Source organism: Sorex araneus, chromosome 2 (assembly GCF_027595985.1).
Source record: "Sorex araneus isolate mSorAra2 chromosome 2, mSorAra2.pri, whole genome shotgun sequence".
Classification (NCBI taxonomy): Eukaryota; Metazoa; Chordata; class Mammalia; order Eulipotyphla; family Soricidae; genus Sorex; species Sorex araneus.
Window position 1 is genome coordinate 107,846,819 of NC_073303.1, and position 23,612 is coordinate 107,870,430.

Sequence of the window (23,612 nt, forward strand, 5' to 3'; positions counted from 1 at the left end):
CCCTGAGCACCACTGGGTGTAAACCCCATCCCACCCCCACACAAAATTATCCCTATTTGAGCACGTAAAGTAGTGAAATGAAGCAGCTTCAGTGAAAGATTAAAAACACTGATTCAAAAAAGGAAGGAAGGAAGGAAGGAAGGAAGGAAGAAAGAAAGAAAGAAAGAAAGAAAGAAAGAAAGAAAGAAAGAAAGAAAGAAAGAAAGAAAGAAAGAAAGAAAGAAAAGAAAGAAAGAAAGGAAAGAAAGAAAGAAAGAAAGAAAGAAAGAAAGAAAGAAAGAAAGAAAAAGAGAGAGAGAGAAAGAGAGAGAGAGAGAGAGAGAGAGAGAGAGAGAGAGAGAGAGAAAGGGAAAAAGTCCAGCTGAACGGAAAGAACCTAGACCCAGATGTAAGGCCTTGATCCCACTAGAAATCAGGAGAGGCCAGACCATGGACCTGACCTGGGGTTCGAGAAAGAGGTCAGCATATCCACTCAGGTACCCAAAGCAGACCATGTCTGGCTGTAGTCTGAGCCACTTTGACCACCCAGACTAATAAGCAGGATGACCAAGCCACAGCCCCTGGCATCTCCCCCTCATCACATGGGCCCTGGAACAAAACTGGGAGCACCTGCTATTCAAGCCACTGGGCTAGCAGGCCTGCAGTTCTCCACAGCAAGGGTGACACAGGGATAGCTGCTGGAAACAGCCCCTGGGACTGGGTTACAATAATAGCTTCTTAGGGAAATAAAATTTATCCTGCAACGAATATGTATGGTGGGGGCTAGAGAGACTGTATAGGGATTCAGGCTCTTGCCTTGCATGTGGCCGAGTCTGGTTTCATCCCTGGCACTGCATATGGCCCTCTTAGCCTTACAGAAGTGATTCCTGAACACAGACCCAGGATTAACCCCTGAGCACCACTGGATATGGCCCCAAACCCCAAAAATTTTTTTTAGAAAAGAATAATGCAAATATGCACAAAGAAATAGGAAGTCATTTCATTAGCATTTTCTACAAGAAAATACTGTTCAAGGTCATTTACATGAGAATATATCAAGAATCTATAGGGAAGGACATGGTATTTTTTGTAGTTTTCTCCCTTACCAGCAATATAATTCAAAACCTCATCTCTACATACTAATTTTAATACAGAATATGATGAAAAGCAGCTTCTTAGAGTCAAATATAATAGAGGGGTTACAGTATTTGCCTCGCATGTGGCTGATTCTGTTTTGATCCCCGGCACCATATGGTTCCTTGAGCATCACAGGAATCAACTGCTGGAGCGGCCACCCCGAAACTCACAAAATAAATTTAAAAATAAACCAAAAGCAGCTTCCTCGAACAGTTTTAGAGTTGCATGGTGCCAATCTTAAGATTCCAATTGAGTGCATCTATTCAATGATGAATGTTTTGTTGAACCATCTAAACAAGTCTATTTCCCTGCAGGATTTTCCAAAATATTTAATATGCTAAATGTGCCTTGTGAATTTCCAAGAGGAGGATAAAGTGTACAGCAATTTAAAACTGCTTTGAACCTCCGGACAGAATGTTTTGCTGGGCCAAAGAGCTGTAGAATGCAGTTTTAAAATACTTCTCTAGTGAATTCTGTACTGTTATTCAACTTAAGAAAAACCATGGCGTACCCCCTGAGAAATTAAGAATATGAGCCCTAAGAAGTATTAGCTTATGCAATTAAAATATATCACTATAGGTAGACCAAGCTGGGCAGTCATTGGAGCTACATGGTAGAGCCCACTCTTGGCATATATGTGGTTCCGGGTTGGAGCTCAGGTACCAACAAAAACAAACAAACAAAAAAAACCCCAAAACGCATCAAGATATCCATCTGTCAGGGTGTATCTTTTTTTTTTTTTTTTTTGCTTTTTTGGGTCACACCCGGAGATGCACAGGGGTTACTCCTGGTTTATGCACTCAGGAATTACTCCTGGCGGTGCTCAGGGGACTATATGGGATGCTGGGAACCGAACCTGGGTCGGCCACATGCAAGGCAAATGCCCTACCTGCTGTGCTATTGCTCCAGCCCCAAGGGTGTATCCATTTAGAAGTTAATTCCTTAATCAAGGGACGATGCCTGGATCATTCCTGCATGTTACTCAGTGAAGATGGACTAAACCAAGGTAATACACTTGGTCCAGCAGGGCTCAGTCCGCAGACGCCACGAGACATTGGAGCTTACCCCAGGGAGAGGGGCGTTAGGCTGACACTGCCTACAGTCGGGTGCAGGCGCGGAATTGAAGTGCTCTGCCCCAAAATCACCTCTGTTGGGTCCTTTGCTGGAGAAAGAAATGATCACACTCTTTCCTCTGCCAAAGGTTCCATTAGGACGCAAAAAATTCAGCCTCAGCACTGCTGATACAAATTCTTGCTCTTCTGCTCTGAACTGCACTGGCTCTGTGCCCACTGGGTGCTCAGGAGGGAGCAGAGCCCTCTCACACAGTGCCCTCTTGCCCATCGGACTGCTGGCATCTGCCCAGTGTGAGTGTGTGTGAGCACTATTCAACGCTCACACACATACACATACACACATGCACACCACACCCAGCACATGCACATCAGCTAGTGCACGCACACACACACACACACACACACACACACACACACACACACACACCAGGAGCCTGTCTCCCAGTATGAGCTAGTTGTTCAAGCCAGGTGGCAAACAACCTCAATGATACCAGTGCTGTGGCCCATCCTGGCAGTTGTCTGTGCTTTCTGCTCCCCAGAGCCTGTCTCTGTGGCCCACCCCTCTTTTCCAGAAGGCAAACCAAAGCTAGAGGGTCAGTGTAAGAAGTCAGAGAAGTGGAGATCCAAATCAGGCCTCTGGCTTTCCTGCTTCACGACTCTCTGTCAAAGATGGGGGAGATGAAAGCATTAAAGAACCAAGTACGGAAATGATCTGCAGCTTCAAAGCTGTCTGCATGAAGAGCTTAGTGTCCACTGTGCAGTGTTACAGAGATGACAGAATAAAGCTGCACTCAATGAAGGTGTTTGGAGCAGCAAACCAAGACTCCTCTCCTATCCTAGTTCTGGATAAATCAGATCTCTATGTGCCAACACTCATAAATACAAGAAGTCTGAAAGGTGATAAATCAGCATGTGAACGGTGCTACACTTGATTGTATGTTAATGATACTTCAGCGAATCTGCTTTTAAAATGTCGACAGTGCTTCTCAGTGAGCTAAAGAAGATCACAGATGATTAAAGTTTTTCTGTGAGCAGGAGATTAGAAGTGACACTGTAATAATGGTGGAGGATGTTGGGTGCAAGGTGAAGATGGGGGATGGTCACTGTACAACGAAGCCGGAGATGGCAATGCTACTAGGAACATGGGGTCTGAACAAGAGTCATACATTCAGCAATTCGTTTTCTCCTGTGTGCCTATATTTTCCAGTTTTTCCTGGCTATAGATGTGCCTTCCTTTAGCACTACAAGGTCTATACATGTTTCTGAATCCTCCATGATTCATTTCATTTTTGATGTTTACCTAGTCTTCTTTGTACTTTATCAAGTGTTTCCACATCTTCTATCTATACAAAAGGAGAAGGAAATATTATGCTGGCTGTTTCAGAGAGGAAGAAGCAGGGGCAGAGATATAACAGAAGTTGTTTAAAGTCAAGAGCTCATAGCTCAAAGAACCAAAATATGAAACCACATCTTCCATTCCAAATGCCATGACTTTCGCTTCATTTCTCACTATTTGTTGTTTCTTTAGGTCTAACATGCTCGAGGGGCTGCATAAAGCCCACAGGAATATACTTGGCATAGCCCAGAAACAGAATTCGTAAAGTAGACAAAGTATAGAAAGTTAAAAGTAGAGCATTCAAGAGTAAAGCAGAGAGATGCCTCCACACCCCATGCCAGGCTGAGTTCATTGGGGCACCCCCGAAGGGGGTGGGTGAGTCCACTGACCACGCCAATGGAACCCCGGCAGCCAAAAACCTCCAGGACCCAACCACTGCCATGCTCGTGGCCGCTCTCCGCAGGCTCAGGATGAGCCCCCCAGTTATGAAAACTAATCTGCTGAAGAGTAAAGCAAAAAAGAAACTCCCACTTTCAAGCTCAGTACTGGTTACATGGGAGAAACAGGAAACATCAAACGAAGGTTGGGGACACCCAGAAGGCACAGTCAGAGGTTAGGAAAACTATTCCTTTAAGTTAGGCCATCGTCATTGTTGGTTTCATTTTTATCCCATTCAGAAAGGGAAAAGAAACGTCACCGAGCTGGGAGCTAAGCCCAGATGAGGCTGGAGGGTTAGACACTGCTCTGCAGGAAGTACCTTCATTCCAGCCGCTGCGGCAGGGCCACTGGGGTCCACGGCCTGGATGTGGCACGGCTTACTTCCTCGCACGACGAAACCCCAGCCAACAGCATCACCGACAATCTAGAGAGGAAAACCACAATTAGCAACCGGAGACAGTGTCTGGCCATTTTCCCATTCAAAAGAGAGACAGAGAGAGTCAGACAGAGACAGAGGGACAGAGAAGACAGACAGACAGACAGAGAGACAGAGACAGAGGGACAGAGAAAGAGAGGCAGAGACAGAGGGACAGAGAAAGAGAGGCAGAGATAGAGGGACAAAGAGAGACAGACAGAAAGAGAGGGACAGAGGGACAAAGAGAGGCAGAAACAGACGGACAGAGAGAGAGAGAGAGAGCAGCTAAGGATTAAGCATGCACCATGCCCAATCTTCATTTTATGGCCACCCCATCAAGGGGAATACAAAACTTTGCTTCTATCTATGTGCAAAATATGCTCAAGGAACACCTGTTTGGCAAGAGCAGTTTCTGCTGTGAAGTCACTCCTCAATCAATAACTGGCAGGTTGCCTCTTTCTTAGGCAGTTCTGCAATTTAATATCAGTCTCAAGTGGAAGGTTTAGCAAATTTTAAAAACAGGGTTGACTTTCCCCCATCTACATTCAATTCCTGTTCCAACTGTGAGCTTCTCCCCTTGAATCCAAATGACATTTTGCTGACGGTCTTACCACGTCACTGAAGTCTAAAATAACAATTTAAATCACAGCTGATGAGAAATCTGAAGAGCCTCGCTTGGCTTTCTGGAAACACGATTTTCTCTACCAAGAAAGGAAAATGAAAAGTACATCAAGCTCAACAATTTACAAGGAGCTGCTGGTCTACAAATGGTTTGGAACTGAGGGTGCCTTTTCCCTGAAACATCATTGTTAGAAATGGCAGCTCCGTGGCCCGGGCAGTGCCACACATGTCCTTGCTTCACATCCCACCTGAAATTCCACAACGCTCATGTTCCCAACCAACGACCAGCCAACGCTGGCATTTCCATTTGAAACCAAAAGAACTATAAAAATCTAATTTTAGGGCTCCAGAAAGGTAACAAGGAATTTAGGCACTTGCTTTGCATAGGTCTGACTTTGGTTTGATCCCTGGTACCACATATGGTCTTGGGAGCACCACCATGCAATGGTCTCTTGTACAGGAGACCAAAAAGAAAAAGAAAAAAAGCAGAAAAGCAAATGCAAAGTTGGGTGGACATCCCTACTCCCTATCAAGCCTTTGACGCAGGTCTTTGCCTTTCACATTATGCATTTATTACACCTGATTTCACGCCTACACACAGCTGACCTTTTCCCTGATACGGACATCTCATTGCCAAGTGCCTTTCACAGACGGATCAGCTATGAGTCAAACCTTCCTAGTTTCACTCCACACAAAGTAGCTTTTGATAAATGTTGCCAGGTGAAAGGCTGTGGAAAGCAATTTCCTCCACTGAGGTCATTAAAAAAGGTCAGCAGACAAGAAAGAGAAGTGTTTCAAGAGGGCCTGGGGGCCCCAGGGGATGGCTTCGTGGCTCAGAGCACCTGCTGCCAAGAATGAGGTCATGAGTTAGATGCCAGGTGCTGCCGCATGCCCCAGCACAGTCCCCGTGGCTCTGTTCTGTGGGGGCTCCAGTGTACTGCTACACGGCCGGTGGCATTGCCACTAAAAGCCGACAAACACTGCAACTCAGCCACAATGAAAGCTCCGTGGAGTGAAAGCCACCCCCCTGGCCAGCATGCATGCAAGCACCATGGCAAAGAACGTGTGATTCCTTGTCTGCATCGTGGCTAAGTGCATACACAACCCTCGGCAAGCAGCACACAACCAAATGTGCAAGCACCACCAAGTTTGTGCGGCCCTTGGTTACCATGACAACAAAGGGAAACGGTGGAGGGGCGGACACATAAAGAGGTTGTTGGGGCAGATGTAAGGAGGCTGAAAGGAAGAGACAGGGGGACAGAGACTGGATGGGGTGACTTAAAGCACTCCCTTCTGGTGGAAGAAAATCACTGGGGCCAGTGAGAGTGAAATGGCTGAAGACACCCCACCCCCCGCACCGCCCCACAAGGGCCAAGTAGGAGCACCTGCTCACAGGTGTTCATGCTACCACATCAGGTGCTTGTCCTGGTGCCTGGCACCACATATGCTACCCTGAGCACTTCTAAAAGTGACCCCTGAGCACAGGGCCAGGAGCAAGGTCTGAGCACAGCCAGCTGTAACATAAAAAACAAAGAAGAAAGAAGATGAAAGTAAAAGGAAGAAGGAAGAGAATGATGAGCATGAGGAGGAGGAAAAGGAGGAGGAGTGAGAGGAAGAGAGGGAAATAGAAAAGTGGGTGGTAGGGGAGAGTCGTAGAGGGGGTGATCCCTGGAAATATGGCTCAGAGAGCAGAGTCGGGTTTTCCCTTACCTTTGAGCTGTCTAGTGCATGTTGGGACTTAGATAAGAAAACAGGGGAATACAGAAAATGCTAACGTTGTCGACAGTACTTTTCCTTAGAGCGGAACAATCGAGCCCATAATTTTCTTTCTCAACCTTAAGATTCCTCTACTGCCTTCAATGTTTTCCAGTTCCATGTAGAAAGACTCACTGGCTTTATCTGCCTTGAAGTCTCTGACCTTATTAGCATAAGGGCATACTGTATGCCTTTTTTAAGGGCACATCAAGAGGAATTTAAAGGAATTTAAAAATGCAATAGCGTTCACTCTGAAATCAGCAATGCTTTCCCCCCCACCCAGAAACATTCAGTTCCTTTCTTTTACTCCATGGGGGTGCCCTATTTCTCATATTTCTGAAACGATTTTACTTCCTGCACACCAAAGAACGTGGCATCAATAGTAAGAAACTATGTTGTGTTTTAATGCCCTTTAGTGCCTCCGTATCAAGTCTCACTGGCACTGAAGCCAAAACCAAGAGACACCAGGAGTTTTCAGGTCCTACAAACGGACACAGTGACATGTTGTCATGGCACAAAGAGAAGCACCAGGTGAACCTCAGAGCCGAGCCCACCGTGAATGTCTTCCTCGCGTAGGGCGCCCCGGGAGTCAGGAGTTCCTCTGAAGTGACGGGTCTCTTCAACACTGCAAGACAGATACACACGGAGTCAAAACCCAGACTCTCACACCCTCTGTCCATTCATTCAAGCCCCGACCCACCACATGCCTCATTCATGACCGCCATGAACATCAGGGAGAAGGTCCCCAGCTCACAATGTATATTTGGGAGAAAGAAAATGATAGAAAACATTAGAACCAAATCTGGTTGATGGAGAGAGAAACACGTGTGCAGCGGAAGTCTGAGCATGGGGGTGGAGAGTAAGAAGTGGGCTGAAACGTTTCTACTCATTTATTTTTGGCTTTGGGGTGGTCATACCCCTCAATGCTCAGTAGTTACTCCCGGCTCTGCACTCAGGAGTTACTCCTGGCATTGCCCAGGGATGCCCAGGATCGAACCCAGGTCAGTTGCGTGCAAGGCAAATGCCCTACCTGCTGTACTATCGCTCCGCCCCCACCCCCTTTTGGGAAATGTTTCTATTTTAAAAGAAGAAGACCACATTTTCTTTACTAATTTCTCCTCCTGAACCTCATTCTTTTTTTTTCTGTTCTTGTTTTTGTTTTTGATGTCACAGCTGGCTGAGTTCAGGGCTTGCTCCTGGCTCTGTGCTGAGGGATCACCCTGGGAAGTGGACGGGGCACCACATGTCCCTGGGATTGAACCCAGGGACAGCTGCATGCAAAGGCAAGCACCTCCCCCACTGGATATCTCGCCGGCCCTACCATTCCCTTTTTCATACCAAGAACTCTGTGTGCATCGCGGACACAGGATTAGGAATAATACTGGCACACTTTCTACTTGCTTCCACTTGGGCCGGGCACGTTCAATCTGCTCCTTTATTTCATGTCCACTAAAACCAATGAGCCAGCTTCATCACTGTTGTTATTTTATGAGGGAGAAAAGCAGCTTAGGCCAGGTGGCCAAGCCCGTATCTGAGGTCTCTGAGCTAATGAGGAGCAGAATTAAGATAGAAACCGAGCTGCTGCACGACAGATCTCCTTCCAGGCCCCGGAGGCAGACAAAGGGGCTCCGAAGTTCCAGTGGAAGCTACCAGGGCGTTGTTCTAGGAGACCAGTCTTGCACATAACCTGTCTCCCACCGCCCTGCTAGCAAAGACAGCAGCCAGATCCTGACTTGCTGGTTGCCCAAAAATCTACCTGGAAGAAACTTCCCCACCCACCCCATATCCACCAAGAACTGGGGTAGTCCAGCTGTCCTGGGGACTCAGTGAGCTCAGATGGTGCCATACTGCTGAGCTCTGCATAGCCCATGAACATGTGTGCCACAAAGAAACCGGGGGTGGGAGTTGGCGGGGCTAACCAGGAGGAATGGCAGCCTCCTGCACACTTGGCTGGTGGCACTCAGAGGCCAGATGTGCGTCCCAGAGCAGGTGTGTGGCAGAGAAAGGAAAGGCAGTGTGGGGAAAGGCCAGGATGATCCACGAGACAGGTGTGGGCTCCCCCCAAACATGCAGCATCTCCAAGAAAGGCAGTGGAGTGCTTCTTATTGAGCTGACAGGCAGCTGGGATTATGGCTTTTGCCTTCAGAAAGCTCTTTAAAAAGAAAATGAATTTAGGCCCCCAAACAAGAGAGAGTCATTAAAGGTGGCGGACAGAAGCTTTTAACGGATGAACAGGAGGTAAGAAGCAGGGTGCTTGGCTGAAGCCTGAAACATCTTATTCACTGTTAGACAACTTCGCCAATGGCCTTATGGATTTGGACATAAAAATCACCCTGAACTTTATGACTTGAAGAAATATTTTCCATTTATTTTAACATACCTTTCTCTCTTTCTCTCTTCCTCCCTCCCTCCCTCCCTCCCTCCCTCCCTCCCTCCCTCCCTCCCTCCCTCCCTCCCTTCCTTCCTTCCTTCCTTCCTTCCTTCCTTCCTTCCTTCCTTCCTTCCTTCCTTCCTTCCTTCCTTCCTTCCTTTCCTCTTCCCTCCCTCCCTCCCTCCCTTCCTTCCTTTCTTTCTTTCTTCCCTTTTTGCGTCACACCTGCCATGCACAGGGGTTACTCCTGGCTCTGCACTCAGGAATTACACCTGGAGGTGCTCAGGGGACCATATGGGATGCTGGGAATTGAACCTAGGTCGGCCACGTGCAAGGCAAATGCCTTACCTGTTGTACTATCGCTCCAGCCCCTTAATATACTTTTCTTTGAGATAAGACCAATGTGTTACTTTGAGATTTACAACATAACCCCACATATGTATTTGTTGTAAAACAATCACCATAATAACCCTAGTTTGCATATATCACACGCAGTTACAATTATTTTTCTTGAGATGAGAACTTTTAAGATCTCTCATCTGAGCAAACGGGTCAAATATATAATACAATGTTAATGACTATCAAATCACCACATTCTGTGGCTCAAGAATAATGTTCTTTCTCATTTTTTCATACCAGCAGAGCTCTACTAATGGAAAAACCCAGGAGTAATGGAGGTTCAATGATTTTCTGGACAGAGGCAGTGTGGTGGCAGGTTGCTTCATTTACTTGCCAATTACAACTTTATTCTTAGAGCCAGCCACCCAGAAAAAGAGGAGAGGGGGAGAGAGGAAAGGAAAAGTACTCGTGTGCCTTAATTAAGCAGCATAAGAGAGTTTTCTCTAGTATTCATTCTCGGTAACACAGACGCCTTCCCTTTCTCTCTGAAGAGGTGCTGTGTTCACACTCCAGAGGCCATGAGCTCTGGTTTCTACATTCGCACTCTCTGGAGAGGAGGAATCAATCTGAACAACAGGGACAAAAGTCTCTTTCTTGAGGGAGAAACACTAGACCAAGAAAGGGCCCTAAACAAATGAGTGAAAGGTGTTTTTGTTGTTTGGTGGTGGGTGGTGTGTGTGTGTGTGTGTGTATGTGTGTGTGTGTGTGTGTGTGTGTGCATGCGCGCGCGTGGGTGGGGGTTGTCACACAGTTGTCACACACAGCTGTGCTCAGGGTTTACTTCTGGCTCTATGCTCAGGGACCACTCCTGGGGATTGAACCTGGGTCAGCCACATGCAAGACAAGAGTCTTAACCACTGTACTATCTCCCTGACCCCAAGTTATGAGTGTTTTTGAGGCAATGATCGCTATGATGGGCCACATGTTGCAGATCTGGGAAGGAGGCAATGAGAAGGTATGAGTGGCAATGGGCCGCAGGGCTCTGTAGGGGTGAAGAACTGAGTCGGTCAGGGAAGAACTGTTTCCAAGTTCAACGACAGTCATATATTTTTTTTTTGCTCTTTAGGTCACACCCAGCAATGCTCAGGGGTTCCTCCTGGCTCTGCACTCAGGAATTACTCCTGGAGGTGCTTGGGGGAACATATGGGATGCTGGGAATCGAACCCAAGTCAGCTGAGTGCAAGGCAAATGCCCTACCCGCTGTGCTACCCCTTAATATACTTTTCTTTGAGATAAAACTAACATGTTACTTTGAGATATACAACATAACCCCACATATGTATTTGTTGTAAAACAATCACCATAATAACTCTAGTTTGCATAATAACTCTAGTGATTGATAGTTAACTATCGCTCCGGTCCCCAAGAACAGTCTTTAATTCTAAACACTTTCCTGAAACGCCAAGACTGCGGCGGCTGACCAGTGGTGCTGGAAAGCACAAGGCTCTAAGAGGCAATTCCAGGATGGGTGAATCTGCCATGACCCACACCACTTCCCTAGGGGTACTAGACCCTCACAGATTTTTCAGCTGCTCATAACCTCCTTCAGGGCGACGGGGCTGAGAACACAAATGATGGAAGACTCTCAGCTATCCTGAAGGACCAGCTTCCAGAAAGGAGCTACCCACGGTCAAGGCCTCGTCCCAGGTCCAACCAACAAGGAACGAAGACAAAAGCCATGCAGGCAACCTCTGTCAGTGCAGCTCTGAGGACAGATGCAGCCTTCCCTGAGAATATGCTCTTGCTCATTTTTTTTTTTATCTTATTGAAACACTGAGATAGTTATAAACTTTCATGTTTGGGTTACAATCTCACAATGATCAAACACCCATCCCTCCACCAGTGCACATTCCCCACCACCAATATCCCCGGTATACTCCCTCTTTCCCACCCTCCCCCTGCCTCTATGGCAGACAATATTCCCCATACTCTCTCTCTCTACTTTTGGGCATCATGGCTTGCAACACAGACACTGAGAAGCCATCATTGGTCCATTATCTACTTCGGCACACATCTCCCATCCTGAATGATTCCTCCAGCCATCATTTTCTTAGTGATCCCTTCTCTATTCCATCTGCCTTCTCCCCTCTGCTCATGAAGCAGGCTTCCAGCTATGGGGCAATCTCCTTGGCCCTTGTATCTACTGTCCTTGGGTGTCAGCCTTATGTGATGTTATTCTATACCCCATGAATGAGTGCAGTCCTTCTATGTCTGTCCCTCTCTTTCTGACTCATTTCACTTAGCATGATACTCTCCATGTCTATCCATTTATAAGCAAACTTCATGACCTCATCTCTCCTAACAGCTGCATAGTATTCCATCCTTCCTCTACCCCACGACCCACCCTTTCCTCCTCCTCGTCAGTGGGCATAGAGCCCACAGCACGGTCTCCTCAGGGTCCCAAGCGCGTGTCGCCCATCCCTGCCCGAGGATCTATTTCCAGATCGCCAGCCCGTCTGCCAGTCCAGCCCCCACGTGGGTCCGGGTTAGGCTCATCACTGGCCACTCACCAGACTTGGGGTTGCAGAGCACGGGGGGGCTGCTGCTGAGGGTGGGGCTGCTGCTGAAGTAGCCGCTGCTGCCACAGCTGCTCATGCTGCTCCTCCTCACCGCCGACACGATCTTGATCTCCTTGCTGGGGCTGACTGCGGGGCCAGAACAGACAGTCACTGAGGAGGCTGCTCTCCGCTCTCCAGAGCACGCGGTGCCCCGAAGAGGGGACAGCCCGAGAGCCACGTGTGCCAGCTGAAAAGCATGGATGTGTGTGCAGCTCTGCCACGCACACAGCCCAGCCCAGGGCTTTCTTTACAGTTCTCTGGGCTTTCTCAGTTTCCCCCATTTTTCTTTTCTTTTCTTTTCTTTTTTCTTTTTTTTTTTTGTATTTGATCCATACCCAGCAGTGCTAAAGGCTTACTCCTGGCTCTGTGCTCAGGGACCCCTCCCGGTAGGCACTCAGGGGACTATCTAGGGTGCCGGGGATCAAACCCAGGTTGGCTGTGTGCAAGACAAGTGCTTTACCATTGTGCTCTCGCGCTGGCCTCAGTTTCCCCAACTTGAAAGTATAATCGTGCAATCTCATAGGATCAGGGCAAGGAGAGGATTAATACAATGTATGCAATGTATGTGAAAGTCCTCAGCTGCAAATAATATCATTTCAAGTAGTACCAAGCCTGGGCTGAGCAGTTCCTGAGAGGATGTAAATTAAGTGCTGACTAGACCATGAACTAACATCGGTGCCTGCTGACTTCATGGCAAGACACTGGTGATGAGAGTCAGGGAAGAAGGTGATTAAAATGCAGAGCACAGAGCTGGGCTTTGGAAGCACATGTGAGGCAACAGCGGCAACAATCTGCTACGCTTCTCTCTGCCTCCAGAGCATCTCACAGGGAGAAGAACAGGCCAATGATCAAATGGAAGAAGCCATGGAGGGGACTCCTCAGTGCTGGCACACAGGAAGCACCAAATAAAAACTGTGTATGTGGGGTATCAGGATTAAGTATCTTCCTTCACATCATAGACGAGCTAGTGTGCCAACCTCAGTACTGGGGAGACTATGGAGAGTTACTCAGCATTTGCAGAAGACCACGACGGCTAAGGTGGGTATGACGGGGTGTGTGTGGGAGCACACGCTTTGGCTCCCGTCCCTCAGGCAGTGCTTACTGTCACAGAGCAGGGAGGGTCATTGCTCTTCCATCTCACATGTGTCTGAGGAACCTGGAACGTGTGGGGTGGGGAGCAGACAGTGTAACAAAGCACTGGCGTTAAGACAGGGAGTGGGGCTCACGTTCAGCTCTACCCGCCACTTTATAGCTATGTAATGGGGTAAATCACTCCACTGCTCTAGGCCTTACTCTCTTTATTCTCCTGTAGCAAGGATAAGAGAAGTCCTTCCACTTAGGCAATTGTGACAATTACATGAGAAAATTCATGAAACTAAGTATGTAGCTTAGTGCCGGAAGCATAGAAAGATCTCAGTATACAGAGTTGTGACTGTTCTCTCGGGGTTACCTCCTATTCATTCTAAAACAACCATAGCACTTTTTTATTTCATTTTTCCCTGGGTCACAAGTTAAGCCCTCAACTTCTAGACCGTAAGCCAAGCAGTAGCTCAAGGAGATGCCAAGTTTTCAGAGTGGAGGATGTTCTGTGAAGACCCTCACCCCTGGGGCTGGAGCAATAGCACAGCGGAGAGGGCGTTTGCCTTGCACACGACCAATCCGGATTCAATTCCCAGCATTCCATATAGTCCCCTGAACACCGCCAGTGGTAATTCCTGAGTGCAGAGCCAGGAGTGACCCTTGTGCATCTCCAGGTGTGACCCAAAAAGAAAAAAAAAGACCCTCACCCCTCCTACATAGAGAGACTCACCCGGAATTCACCTTCTCTGGGTGAGTGGGGTTCTCTGTGAACAGCAGCCACCGGCATTTCTATGTGAGCAGTGAAATACAGGGCTCTGCACCTTCTGGGACATGACACAAGGGTTGTGCTTTACGAGCCTCTGGGTCTGCTTTTCATGCTTTGTCTTTGTTCTGGGCAACCTGACATGATGAGTTGATGATCAAGTGTTCTCAGTAGTCTGTATGTGTCTATACTGCTGATTGGGACAGAGTGATAGTACAGTTGGTAGGGCATTTGTCTTGCACACGGCTGACCTGGGTTCTATCCCCGGCACTCTATATGGTTCCCCGAATCCGCCAGAGCACAAAGCCAGGATGAATCCCTGAGCACTGCTCAGCGTGTCTCCAAAACAAAACAAAACAAAACAAAAGAAAAAATATATTGCTGAGGCCAGAAAGATAGTAGAGGGGATAACAAGTTTGCCTCACAATGTGGTCAATTCTTGGTCAATTCCTAGCATAGCGTGTGGCCCCCAAAACACCACCAGGGTGCTCTTCTCTCTTCTCTCTCTATATATATCTCTCTCTCCACATTACAGTTTGACAGTTGTACCACCCCAGTCAAACCATGGGATGTCAGGGATAGAACCCAGGTGAGGGAGAGGAGAGAGAGAGAGAGAGAGAGAGAGAGAGAGAGAGAGAGAGAGAGAGAGAGAGAGAGAGAGAATGAGAGAATGAGAGAAAGAGAGGGAGAGACTTTCAATGTTTTGATTTTAAAACCTGGACAATTAATATTATATAAGAACTGTTTATAAATTAAAAGTAAGTTATGAATGTGAACTTGAGTGGTCTTCTATAGATGTTAAATAACTAATTTAGGGGAGCAGATTTTGTGGCATCTAAGTTGCAGACATGCTACTAAGGGGTTTTTCAGTGGGGAGGGGAAAGCATACATTTTGTTTATAAATAAATAAAATGTTCACGGAGTGAAATTTCACAATGGGGAAATTTCATGAGAACCACGAAAGTTCTCAAGAGGCACCCACCCGGGACCCCACATACCTGACATGAAGCTGGTGGATTTCCGGTTGTCATGGCTCTGCTTCCTCAGGCAGAAGGGACTGTCATGTGTCTCCTGGGAGGAGGGCGACTTTTCATGGAGCAGTTCCATCAGCCTTCGCCTCCGACGGAAGTTCAGTCGGAACTGGTAGAGAAGATTGCTGTCCACGAATGGGTGCTTGTTGGACACTGGGAAGCAGAAAGGACAGATTAGGAGTGTCCAGCACCCTGGCCACTGCACACTACAGCCAATGAGGGCAAAAGTCTGAAGCGCTACCAGAGCTTGGAGGCTGCGCAGGATTCCAGCTCTTTCCCGTGGGCTGTGCACTTTAAATGTGCTCACCAGGTCCTTGGGGGGAACTTGGCCAACCTCACCCACAGTCTAAATGTGTCCCTAGTGCCTGGCACCAGGCTTGTCCCACTGCAACATGTCCATTCAGTGTTTAATGCTTTACTCTGAAATTATGATAGAGTCACGGGGAGTTACAAGAATAACATGGAGACCGCATAGCCTGCAGTTGCCGTCATATGAAACATCCAGAGCAAGAAAACCTACAGAGCGTGCAGCACCACGGAGGCCAGGAGCTGAGGGGGAGGGGCTGTGGCTATGTGGGGTTGGGAGGTATTAGTTAAAGCCTGGGATTCCTTCCTGGGGTGATGAAATGGCCTAAGATCTATCAGGGGGATGACTGCACAACATCTGTGAATATGCCAAATTCAATAAATCCATTTAAAAAAATCAGTTACTAAGCTTGAGAGGGACTGGAGCGATAGCACAGTGGGTAGGGTGTTTGCCTTGCAGGAGGCCGACCCAGGTTCGATTCCTCTGTCCCTCTCAGAGAGCCTGGTAAGCTACTGAGAGTATCCCGCCTGCACGGCAGAGTCTGGCAAGTTACCCGTGGCGTATTCGATATGCTCAAAACAATAACAAGTCTCACAATGGAGACATTACTGGTGCCTGCTCGAGTAAACTGATGAACAATGGGATGGCAGTGATACAGTGCTAAGCCTTGAGAGATAGCTCAAAGGGTGAGCACATGCTTTGCAAATGAGAGGCCTGGAGTCTGAGTTCAGTCCCCAATACTGCATGGTCTCCCAGCAAAGACCGGAGTGAATTCTGAGCAACCTTTCATCACTGAGTTGTGCTGTGGCCCCCAAATAATCTAACTAAAAGCAACAACAGCAACAACAAATATTTCAGAGATCTCCTATGTATCCCTCGACCCAGATTCCTGATTGGTGCCATTTTATTTTATTTGCTATCTTATTTTGGCTTTTGTGCATCACACAGAGCCAAGGGGCTACTCTTGACTCTGTGACCAGGAGTCACTCCTGATAGCACTCAGGGGACCAGGGGATGCCAGGAATAGAATCCATGTCCCCTTTGTACACAGGATGCCCTATGTCCTATTGAACTCTGTAGTCCAATGGTGCCATTGTAGCTATAGTTATGGCACTATGTGACAATGGTACCACTGCCATAACTATTGTGCCATATCATACCAGGATACTGAAATTAGTGCAGGTGACAGACCTCATTCAGATTTCACCAGATTTCACATGCTTTCATTTGTGTGAATGTGTATCACTTCATGAAATTTTATCACGTGCACAGATATTTGTAACCACCACCACACTCAAGACATAGAACGTTTTCATGACAAAGGATATGACTGCTTTACACACTCTAATGCCTAGCAACTACAAATATATTATTCATATCCATAATGTTCTTATTTTGAGAACATTATTTACATAGAATCACACAGCACATAGCCAGTAAAGATTAATGTCTAGTGAATGGATGATTAGCCAATGATAAATACTGATTATCTCCTTAGGAAAAATCTATCCTTTAGAGCTTAAATATTCCAACTGGTCAAGTCAAAATAAAGATTAACAATAGTTAGCCTTCAATGAGCATTTCAATTTTCTTAACTATAAAATGTCCTAAGATAAAAAATATTATTCTTACCCTCCCCACTGTTTTTGGATGTAAAAACTGAGGCTCAGAGAACACACAATGATAAGAGTAAGGGCAAAACTGCAGTGCCTGACACCACACCAGAGTTCAGGTTCCAAAACACAGCTCTCAACTGTCTTATGTGAGATATAACTCCTGCACAACTCTTTTCCCAACTACATCACTACTTGAGCGTTCAGTCACTGCCTTATTCACCCTGACAACTTCAAAGCCTGGCTTACAATGTATTTGGTTCATAGTAGGAGTTCAAGAACAGGATGGAAGTGAATCATCCACCGTGGGTAGTCAGGGGTAGGAGCACCATGTCTAGAGTACAGCAGAGTCAGAATGATCAATGGCAAGTCTATGTAGCAGTTCCCCAAAGTTATCTAGAAGTCATCTATCAGCTGTGATAGGTCATAATAAGTTTGCTGAGCCATAGGGAAATTGGACCATCTGTGGACAGGGCATTTGGTTTCTCCTACATCTACGCACCTTCCATTGACATACTTCTTTATTCTACACTTGTATCACTTGGTTTTTTGTTCTTCATTCATCCATCCATTTATTCAACTAGCATTTATTGAACTAGGTTGACTATATGCCAGATACTTTTCTTGCCCAGTGCTTTTATGAAATAACTATAAAAGTTAAAATGTTCTTAAGGACTCATTCTTGGCAATTTTAGGGAGGCAGTAAAATTTAAAATTCGGAAAACCACTAGGAAAATGATCTAACAAAACCATTAAATGTAATATTAACTCCATTATCAATAAAACTAACTGGCTCTAAGACCCTCTTAGGTGCTTTACAAATGGCAGCCAAGTCTTCTAGGTGAACACCAGCCAATGCAATGTTGGGCTGCTAGTGGTCACTCACATTTGTTGAAGGCTTATTCCTTTGAACATTAGAGTCTCAGAAAGCTGAGCTCCTAATAAGAGATACTAACTGACAACACTGCTATATACAGGTCTTTCACAATCTTGTTGTTTCACAATCTTGTTAAAAGACTGAAATTAGCTACCAAGACAAACAGATTTATTCAATGGCTGTTCTATATGTTCTTGGTAATTAACATATTCCTGGACTCAGGAGATGCTGGGTACATCCTGAATCAAGAGATAAGCTAGTTCCTCTTTGGTATCTCTTGTAGATAATTGAAATTTTTGTTTCGTTGTTGGGCTATACCTGGCAATCAATGTTCAGGGGCTATGTCTGGCTCTGTGTTCAAAGGCGAGCCCTGTCTGTGTTCAGGGGACCAAATTCAGTGCCAGGGATCAAACCAGTGCAGCACCATGCAAGGCAAGCACCTTACTAGAATTGCTCATCTCCAGTTCCCCTATTGCCAAAGTCTTACATAAATTGACCAGATCATTATAATAAATAATGCTATAAGAAAATGTTATTTAAGTTATTTATGTCTGGTAACTTTTTCTGAGTATATTGTCACATTTATGAAATGCTCAGGGTGTATCTGGTGATCAAATCTTAAGCTTTAACTTGAAAATACTGATATATCCCAGGGGCAGAACACAAGCCTCACATAGTGAGGTTCTGGGTTTAATCCTTGGCACCACAAAATATACACCCATGGGCCCCTTTATATCTATAAACATCCCCTGCTTCCTCTTTGTACCACGCATTATATAAATCATTTGTTCTGCTATTAAAAAAAACCACACAAGCACTCTGAATCCAAACAAATTTTATAACAAGCAAAATTACTTCAAAAGTATTTTCCGATGCAGTGGGAATTGACTGCTAATTTAATCAAGTCTCACCAGGCTTTAACTACCAACCCGGAGTTTAATTCACGTTCAACTGCTCTACAACTAATTGACACTCATTCCTCATTCTCAATCTACCAGCTCTCTATATTTGTACTAAAATGGGAAATAAATCCTCCAAGTTTAAAGGTGTTAGATTTAATTAGTACTTACTCATCACATTCCTAGTGTATACGACCTTAAATGTGACAAGGCAAGGAAAAATGAAAAATAGGTGAAATATTCCTTATGTCAAGCATAATGTCAAGTATATGGTAAGAACTCAATACACTGTACCTTCATTATTTTAAAACCACTGTTGTTTTTATGGTTATCGTCATTTACTGAAAATACACTGTTGGATTATGGGAATTCAATTTCACAAGGCTTTCTATTTAAGGCTTTGCTTCCCGTTTCAAGGACTTATCTGAATATTTGTGCCTCAGGAGAAGCCAAACTGTGAACACCTCCATGTGTTTATCTGCCAGCTGTGGGACCAGCACAGGTGGAAACAAATTATCCTTTCAGAATTTCCAGAACTACTTACATTGGTTTTTTTTTAATGATTCTTTGGCTTTTAAGTGTATTCTTTCCCCTCCTCTTATTAAATGTTTAATTGCACAGTGAGTCCCATGTTTGCTTTGTTTGCATAAAGCCAAGGGATTACAGTTAACAAACGCTGAAAGAGTGCAGTCAGACCACTCGTTATTATAAACTGCCCTAATATATCACATATGACATTCATTCATTTTGCTGACAAACTAAGCACTAAGTAGTGTGCCCTGCTCCAATTTTCTATCTTTATTGTGATTAGAATATAATGCCTTCATTTGCTCTACCATTCAAGCCTTGCAATACCAACATTTGCAAAAAGAAATACTTTTCCTTTATGAACAAAACAATTAAATTAGAACTTTATTGATGTGACAAATGACTTCATACTGTTCAACGAAAAGCAAAGGTTTATTTTTTAATTGAATCACCATGAGCTACAATTACAAAACTTTCATATTTGAATCTCAGTCATACAATGATTGAACATCCATCTCTCCACCAGTGTACATTTTCCACCACCAATGTCCCCACTATTCCTACCCCTCTGTCCCACCCCACCCCTCCTCTGCCTCTATGGCAGACAATTTCCATCCCTCCCTCCCTCCCTCCCTCCCTCCCTCCCTCCCTCCCTCCCTCCCTCCCTCCCTCCCTCCCTCCCTCTTGCTCTCTCCCTCCCTCTCTCCCTCCCTCCCTCCCCCCATCTCTCCCCTTATGGGTGTTATGGTTTGCAATAAAGATATTGAAAGGCTATCATGTTTGGTCCTTTATCTACTTTCAGCACACATCACCCATCCCGAGTGATCCCTCCAACCATCTTTGATTTAGTGTTCCCTTCTCTATCCCAGCTGCCTTCTCCCCCAGATCATAAGAAAAGCAAAGCTTTTATGGTAGATAGCACTCTGTGTTTTGTTTTGTTGGGTTTGCCCCAACTGTGCTTAGGTCTGGGTCCTGGCTCTCCCTGGGGATCCAAAACAGGGTCAAGTACTCCATACTATCTCTCCAGCACCAGATGGCCTTGGTTTTGATCCCAGCCCTACCACCTTCACTAGGTGAATATATTGGCAAACTTAAATGTTTTAAGCCTCACTTTATTTTGCACAGATTTTCTGTAAAGAAGAAATGGAATAATCTGTGTAAGGTACTTGCCACAGTACCCATTGGTTAGTTAGTTAGGTGAGGACTCCTAGAGGCTAACTTCAGTCTTTGGTTATTTATTATCCTACACATCCCACATTTCTCCCATCTTTTCTATGCTTCCTTCAAAGAAAAAAATTTTTCAACTACAATAAATAGTTTTGCTACCTTTCTACTCACAAAAACAAACACATGTAAATCTTCTTTTTTTAAAAAAAAATATTTTATTGAATCACCGTGAGACAGTTACAAGCTTTCGTGTTCAGGTTACAATCTCACAATGATCAAACACCCATCCCTCCACCAGTGCACATTCCCTACCACCAATATCCCGGGTATATCCCCCCCTTTCCCACCCTCTCCCTGCCTCTATGGCAGACAATATTCCCCATACTCTCTCTCTCTACTTTTGGGCATTATAGCTTGCTACACAGACACGGAGAGGTCATCATGTTTGGTCCATTATCTACTTTCGGCATGCATCTCCCATCCCAACTGGTTCCTCCAGCCACCATTTTCTTAGTGATCCCTTCTCTATTCCATCTGCCTTCTCCCCTCCGCTCATGAAGCAGTCTTCCAGCTATCGGGCAATCCCCCTGGCCCTTGTATCTACTGTCCTTGGGTGTCAGCCTCATGTGATGCTACCCTACACTCCACAAATGAGTGCAGTCCCTCTATGTCTGTCCCTCTCTTTCTGACTCATTTCACTTAGCATGATACTCTCTACGTCTATCCATTTATAAGCAAATTTCATGACTTAATCTCTTCTAACAGCTGCATAGTATTCCATTGAAACACACATAAATCTTAACCAGGCTTCTAGATTAAGTTTAGTAAAGTCTCTGGCTGGGAGTTATTTAAACCTCATAAGTCAAAAAAAAGTAAAACAGAAAGGACTGAACTAAGGCACTGAAAAATCTGGAAAGTAACTGGATTGAGAAAGTAAAAGTTTTATTTTTTGATAGTCATAAACTACATATCAAGTCTCAAGAAATAATTAATAGACACAGGACATAGAGATGGTAGCCCAGAGAGAAAATAATAACTGTTTTTTCTATTTTTAAAAAGATTCTCCATACTAAATACAAAAAATCATTTAGTACCTGATCCTTTTACTTTTATTTGTTTTGGATTTTTTAGCCTCCCTACACAGTGCTCAGAGAGCCCTGGGGCCATTCCAGGTGATTCTCATTCTGGCCATGTGGGCTGGACAGTTTAATGCTTGTTCTGACCATGCAGGGCTGCTGGTGTCCCCACAGTGCTGGGACCACCAGGGCTACAGCCAGTGGTGCTCAGGGAGCCAAGCAATGCTGGGAAGCTGGAAATCAAACTCGAGACCTCATGCATGCCAGGGAACTGCACCAGCCCTTTGAGCTCGCTCCCTGGCCCCAAATTACTCTTATTTCAAGAGTAGAAAAGCAAGATTAAGGGAGAAACGAATGAAAAGGAAACAAAAGGCAAGAAGGAGAACACGGATGTCTCAATTCTCCAGTTCTAGCTGTCAAAGCTAGATACGAACTATACATTCTAGTAAATATTGTGACATACACAATTTAACATTTTTCATTCTTTGTACCTTGATAATATCAATGTCTAAAGAGAAAGAAACAAGAACAGACAGTGTTAAAAAACAACTGTTACTAGGATTCCAATTGTGCTCCCCAGAATAACTTGTAATGAAAACTAACCATTTTTTTTAATGCATCTAACATATCATTCCAGGGACTTCCCATGTCTAACCTTTTGCACTGGTGGTTCTCTAAAGACGTGGCTTGGCACAGTGTTAAGTGGGACATAAAACAGGAAGAAAAACAGACATGCCAGAAACTTGAAGAAATGTAAATTCAGAGGATTTTGTTGCTTGGAAAAGTGGGAGTCCAGAAGCTGTAAACTCCTCCTACCATTGGTATTTATTTGATCAATAGAAACAGAGCCTTAAGGCACTATCCCTTTACTTTTCCATAAGCATAAAAGAAAAATCATGTAGTCTACCAAAAATAAAATGACAAGGTCTACATATAGTTTCCATTTTGTGGATACTAGGGTTAGGGTTACTTTTTTCACTTTATATTTTTTAATTTTTTAATTTGTATTTTTTATTGAATCACACGAGCTACATTTACAAAAAAACCTCTCATGTTTGCATTTCAGTCATAGAATGATTGTACGTCCATCCCTCCACCAGTGTACATTTTCCACCACCAATGTCCCCAGTATCCCTACCCCCACCTGTCCCACTCCTCTCCCTGCCTCTATGGCAGTTTCCCTCTTACTCTCTCTCTATATATATAGGCATTATGGTTTGCAATATAGATACTGAGAGGCCATCATGTTTGGTCCTTTTTCTACTTTCAGCACACATATCCCATCCTGAGCCATCCTTCCAACTATCATTGACTTAGTGATCCCTTCTCTATCCTAGTTGCCTTCTCCCCCAGCTCTTGAGGCAGGCTTGCAACCATGGAGCAATCTTCCTGGCCCTGTCTCTACTGTCTTTGGGTGTTAGTATCATATTATGATATTTTATATTCCACAAATGAGTGTAGTCATTCTATGTCTGTCCCTTTCTTTCTGACTTATTTCACTTAGCATGACACTCTCCATGACCATCCACTTATAAGCAAATTTCATGACTTTATCCTTTCTAACAGCTGCATAGCATTTCATTGTGTAGATGTACCAAAGTTTCTTTAACCAGTCATCTGTTCTCGGGCATTCAGGTTGTTTCCAGATTCTGGCTATTGTGAGCAGTACTGCAATGAATATACAGGTGCAGACATAATTTCTACTGTGCTTTCTTTGCAGGTTAGGGTTATTTTTTTTTACTAAATTATTACAGAAATTTCAGCAAACAAAGAAATATAAAAGGCCAGTTACGAAAAAGAGGGGAGACTGGTTTCTGCTCCACTCACACAAATAGCCTACTCAGAACTACGAAAACTTATTGTCTTTAGAGCCCTACACTTTGGGTTGAACATAAAAGATATCTTAAGTCACTGATCTAATTGGAGGGGAAAAGGCCACAGTCCTCCAGCCATCCTTGGTATGTTCGCTGGCAAATGACAAAACACATGAGCATGAGGAGAGAAGTGGACAGACTTCTGAGAAGTGAAGTGTGTTGGGTGTTGGGGTGGATAACAGTGGGGAGAGAGTACACAGGATAGTACATTTCCTATAGCACAAACATACTGCAGTGGGAGAGAGGCTTCAATCTGAGATTTAGTACAGTAAAAACAGAATTAAACTGAGAATAAGATAAACCAGGGAGAAACCA

The 23,612-nt window shown here is 45.0% G+C and overlaps 1 protein-coding gene across 1 annotated transcript in view; it reads right to left on the reverse strand.

The window, feature by feature from the left end:
• DEPTOR (DEP domain containing MTOR interacting protein) overlaps nucleotides 1–23,612 on the reverse strand; it is a 182,230-nt gene that overhangs the window by 42,490 nt on the left and 116,128 nt on the right. Inside the window, exons 5-8 of the mRNA XM_004607646.3 lie at nucleotides 14,924–15,109; nucleotides 12,035–12,169; nucleotides 7,309–7,379; nucleotides 4,283–4,387 (exon numbers count right to left, since the gene is read on the reverse strand). Of these exons, the coding sequence (XP_004607703.1) occupies nucleotides 4,283–4,387; nucleotides 7,309–7,379; nucleotides 12,035–12,169; nucleotides 14,924–15,109 (497 nt within the window). The remainder of the gene's footprint in view (nucleotides 1–4,282; nucleotides 4,388–7,308; nucleotides 7,380–12,034; nucleotides 12,170–14,923; nucleotides 15,110–23,612) is intronic.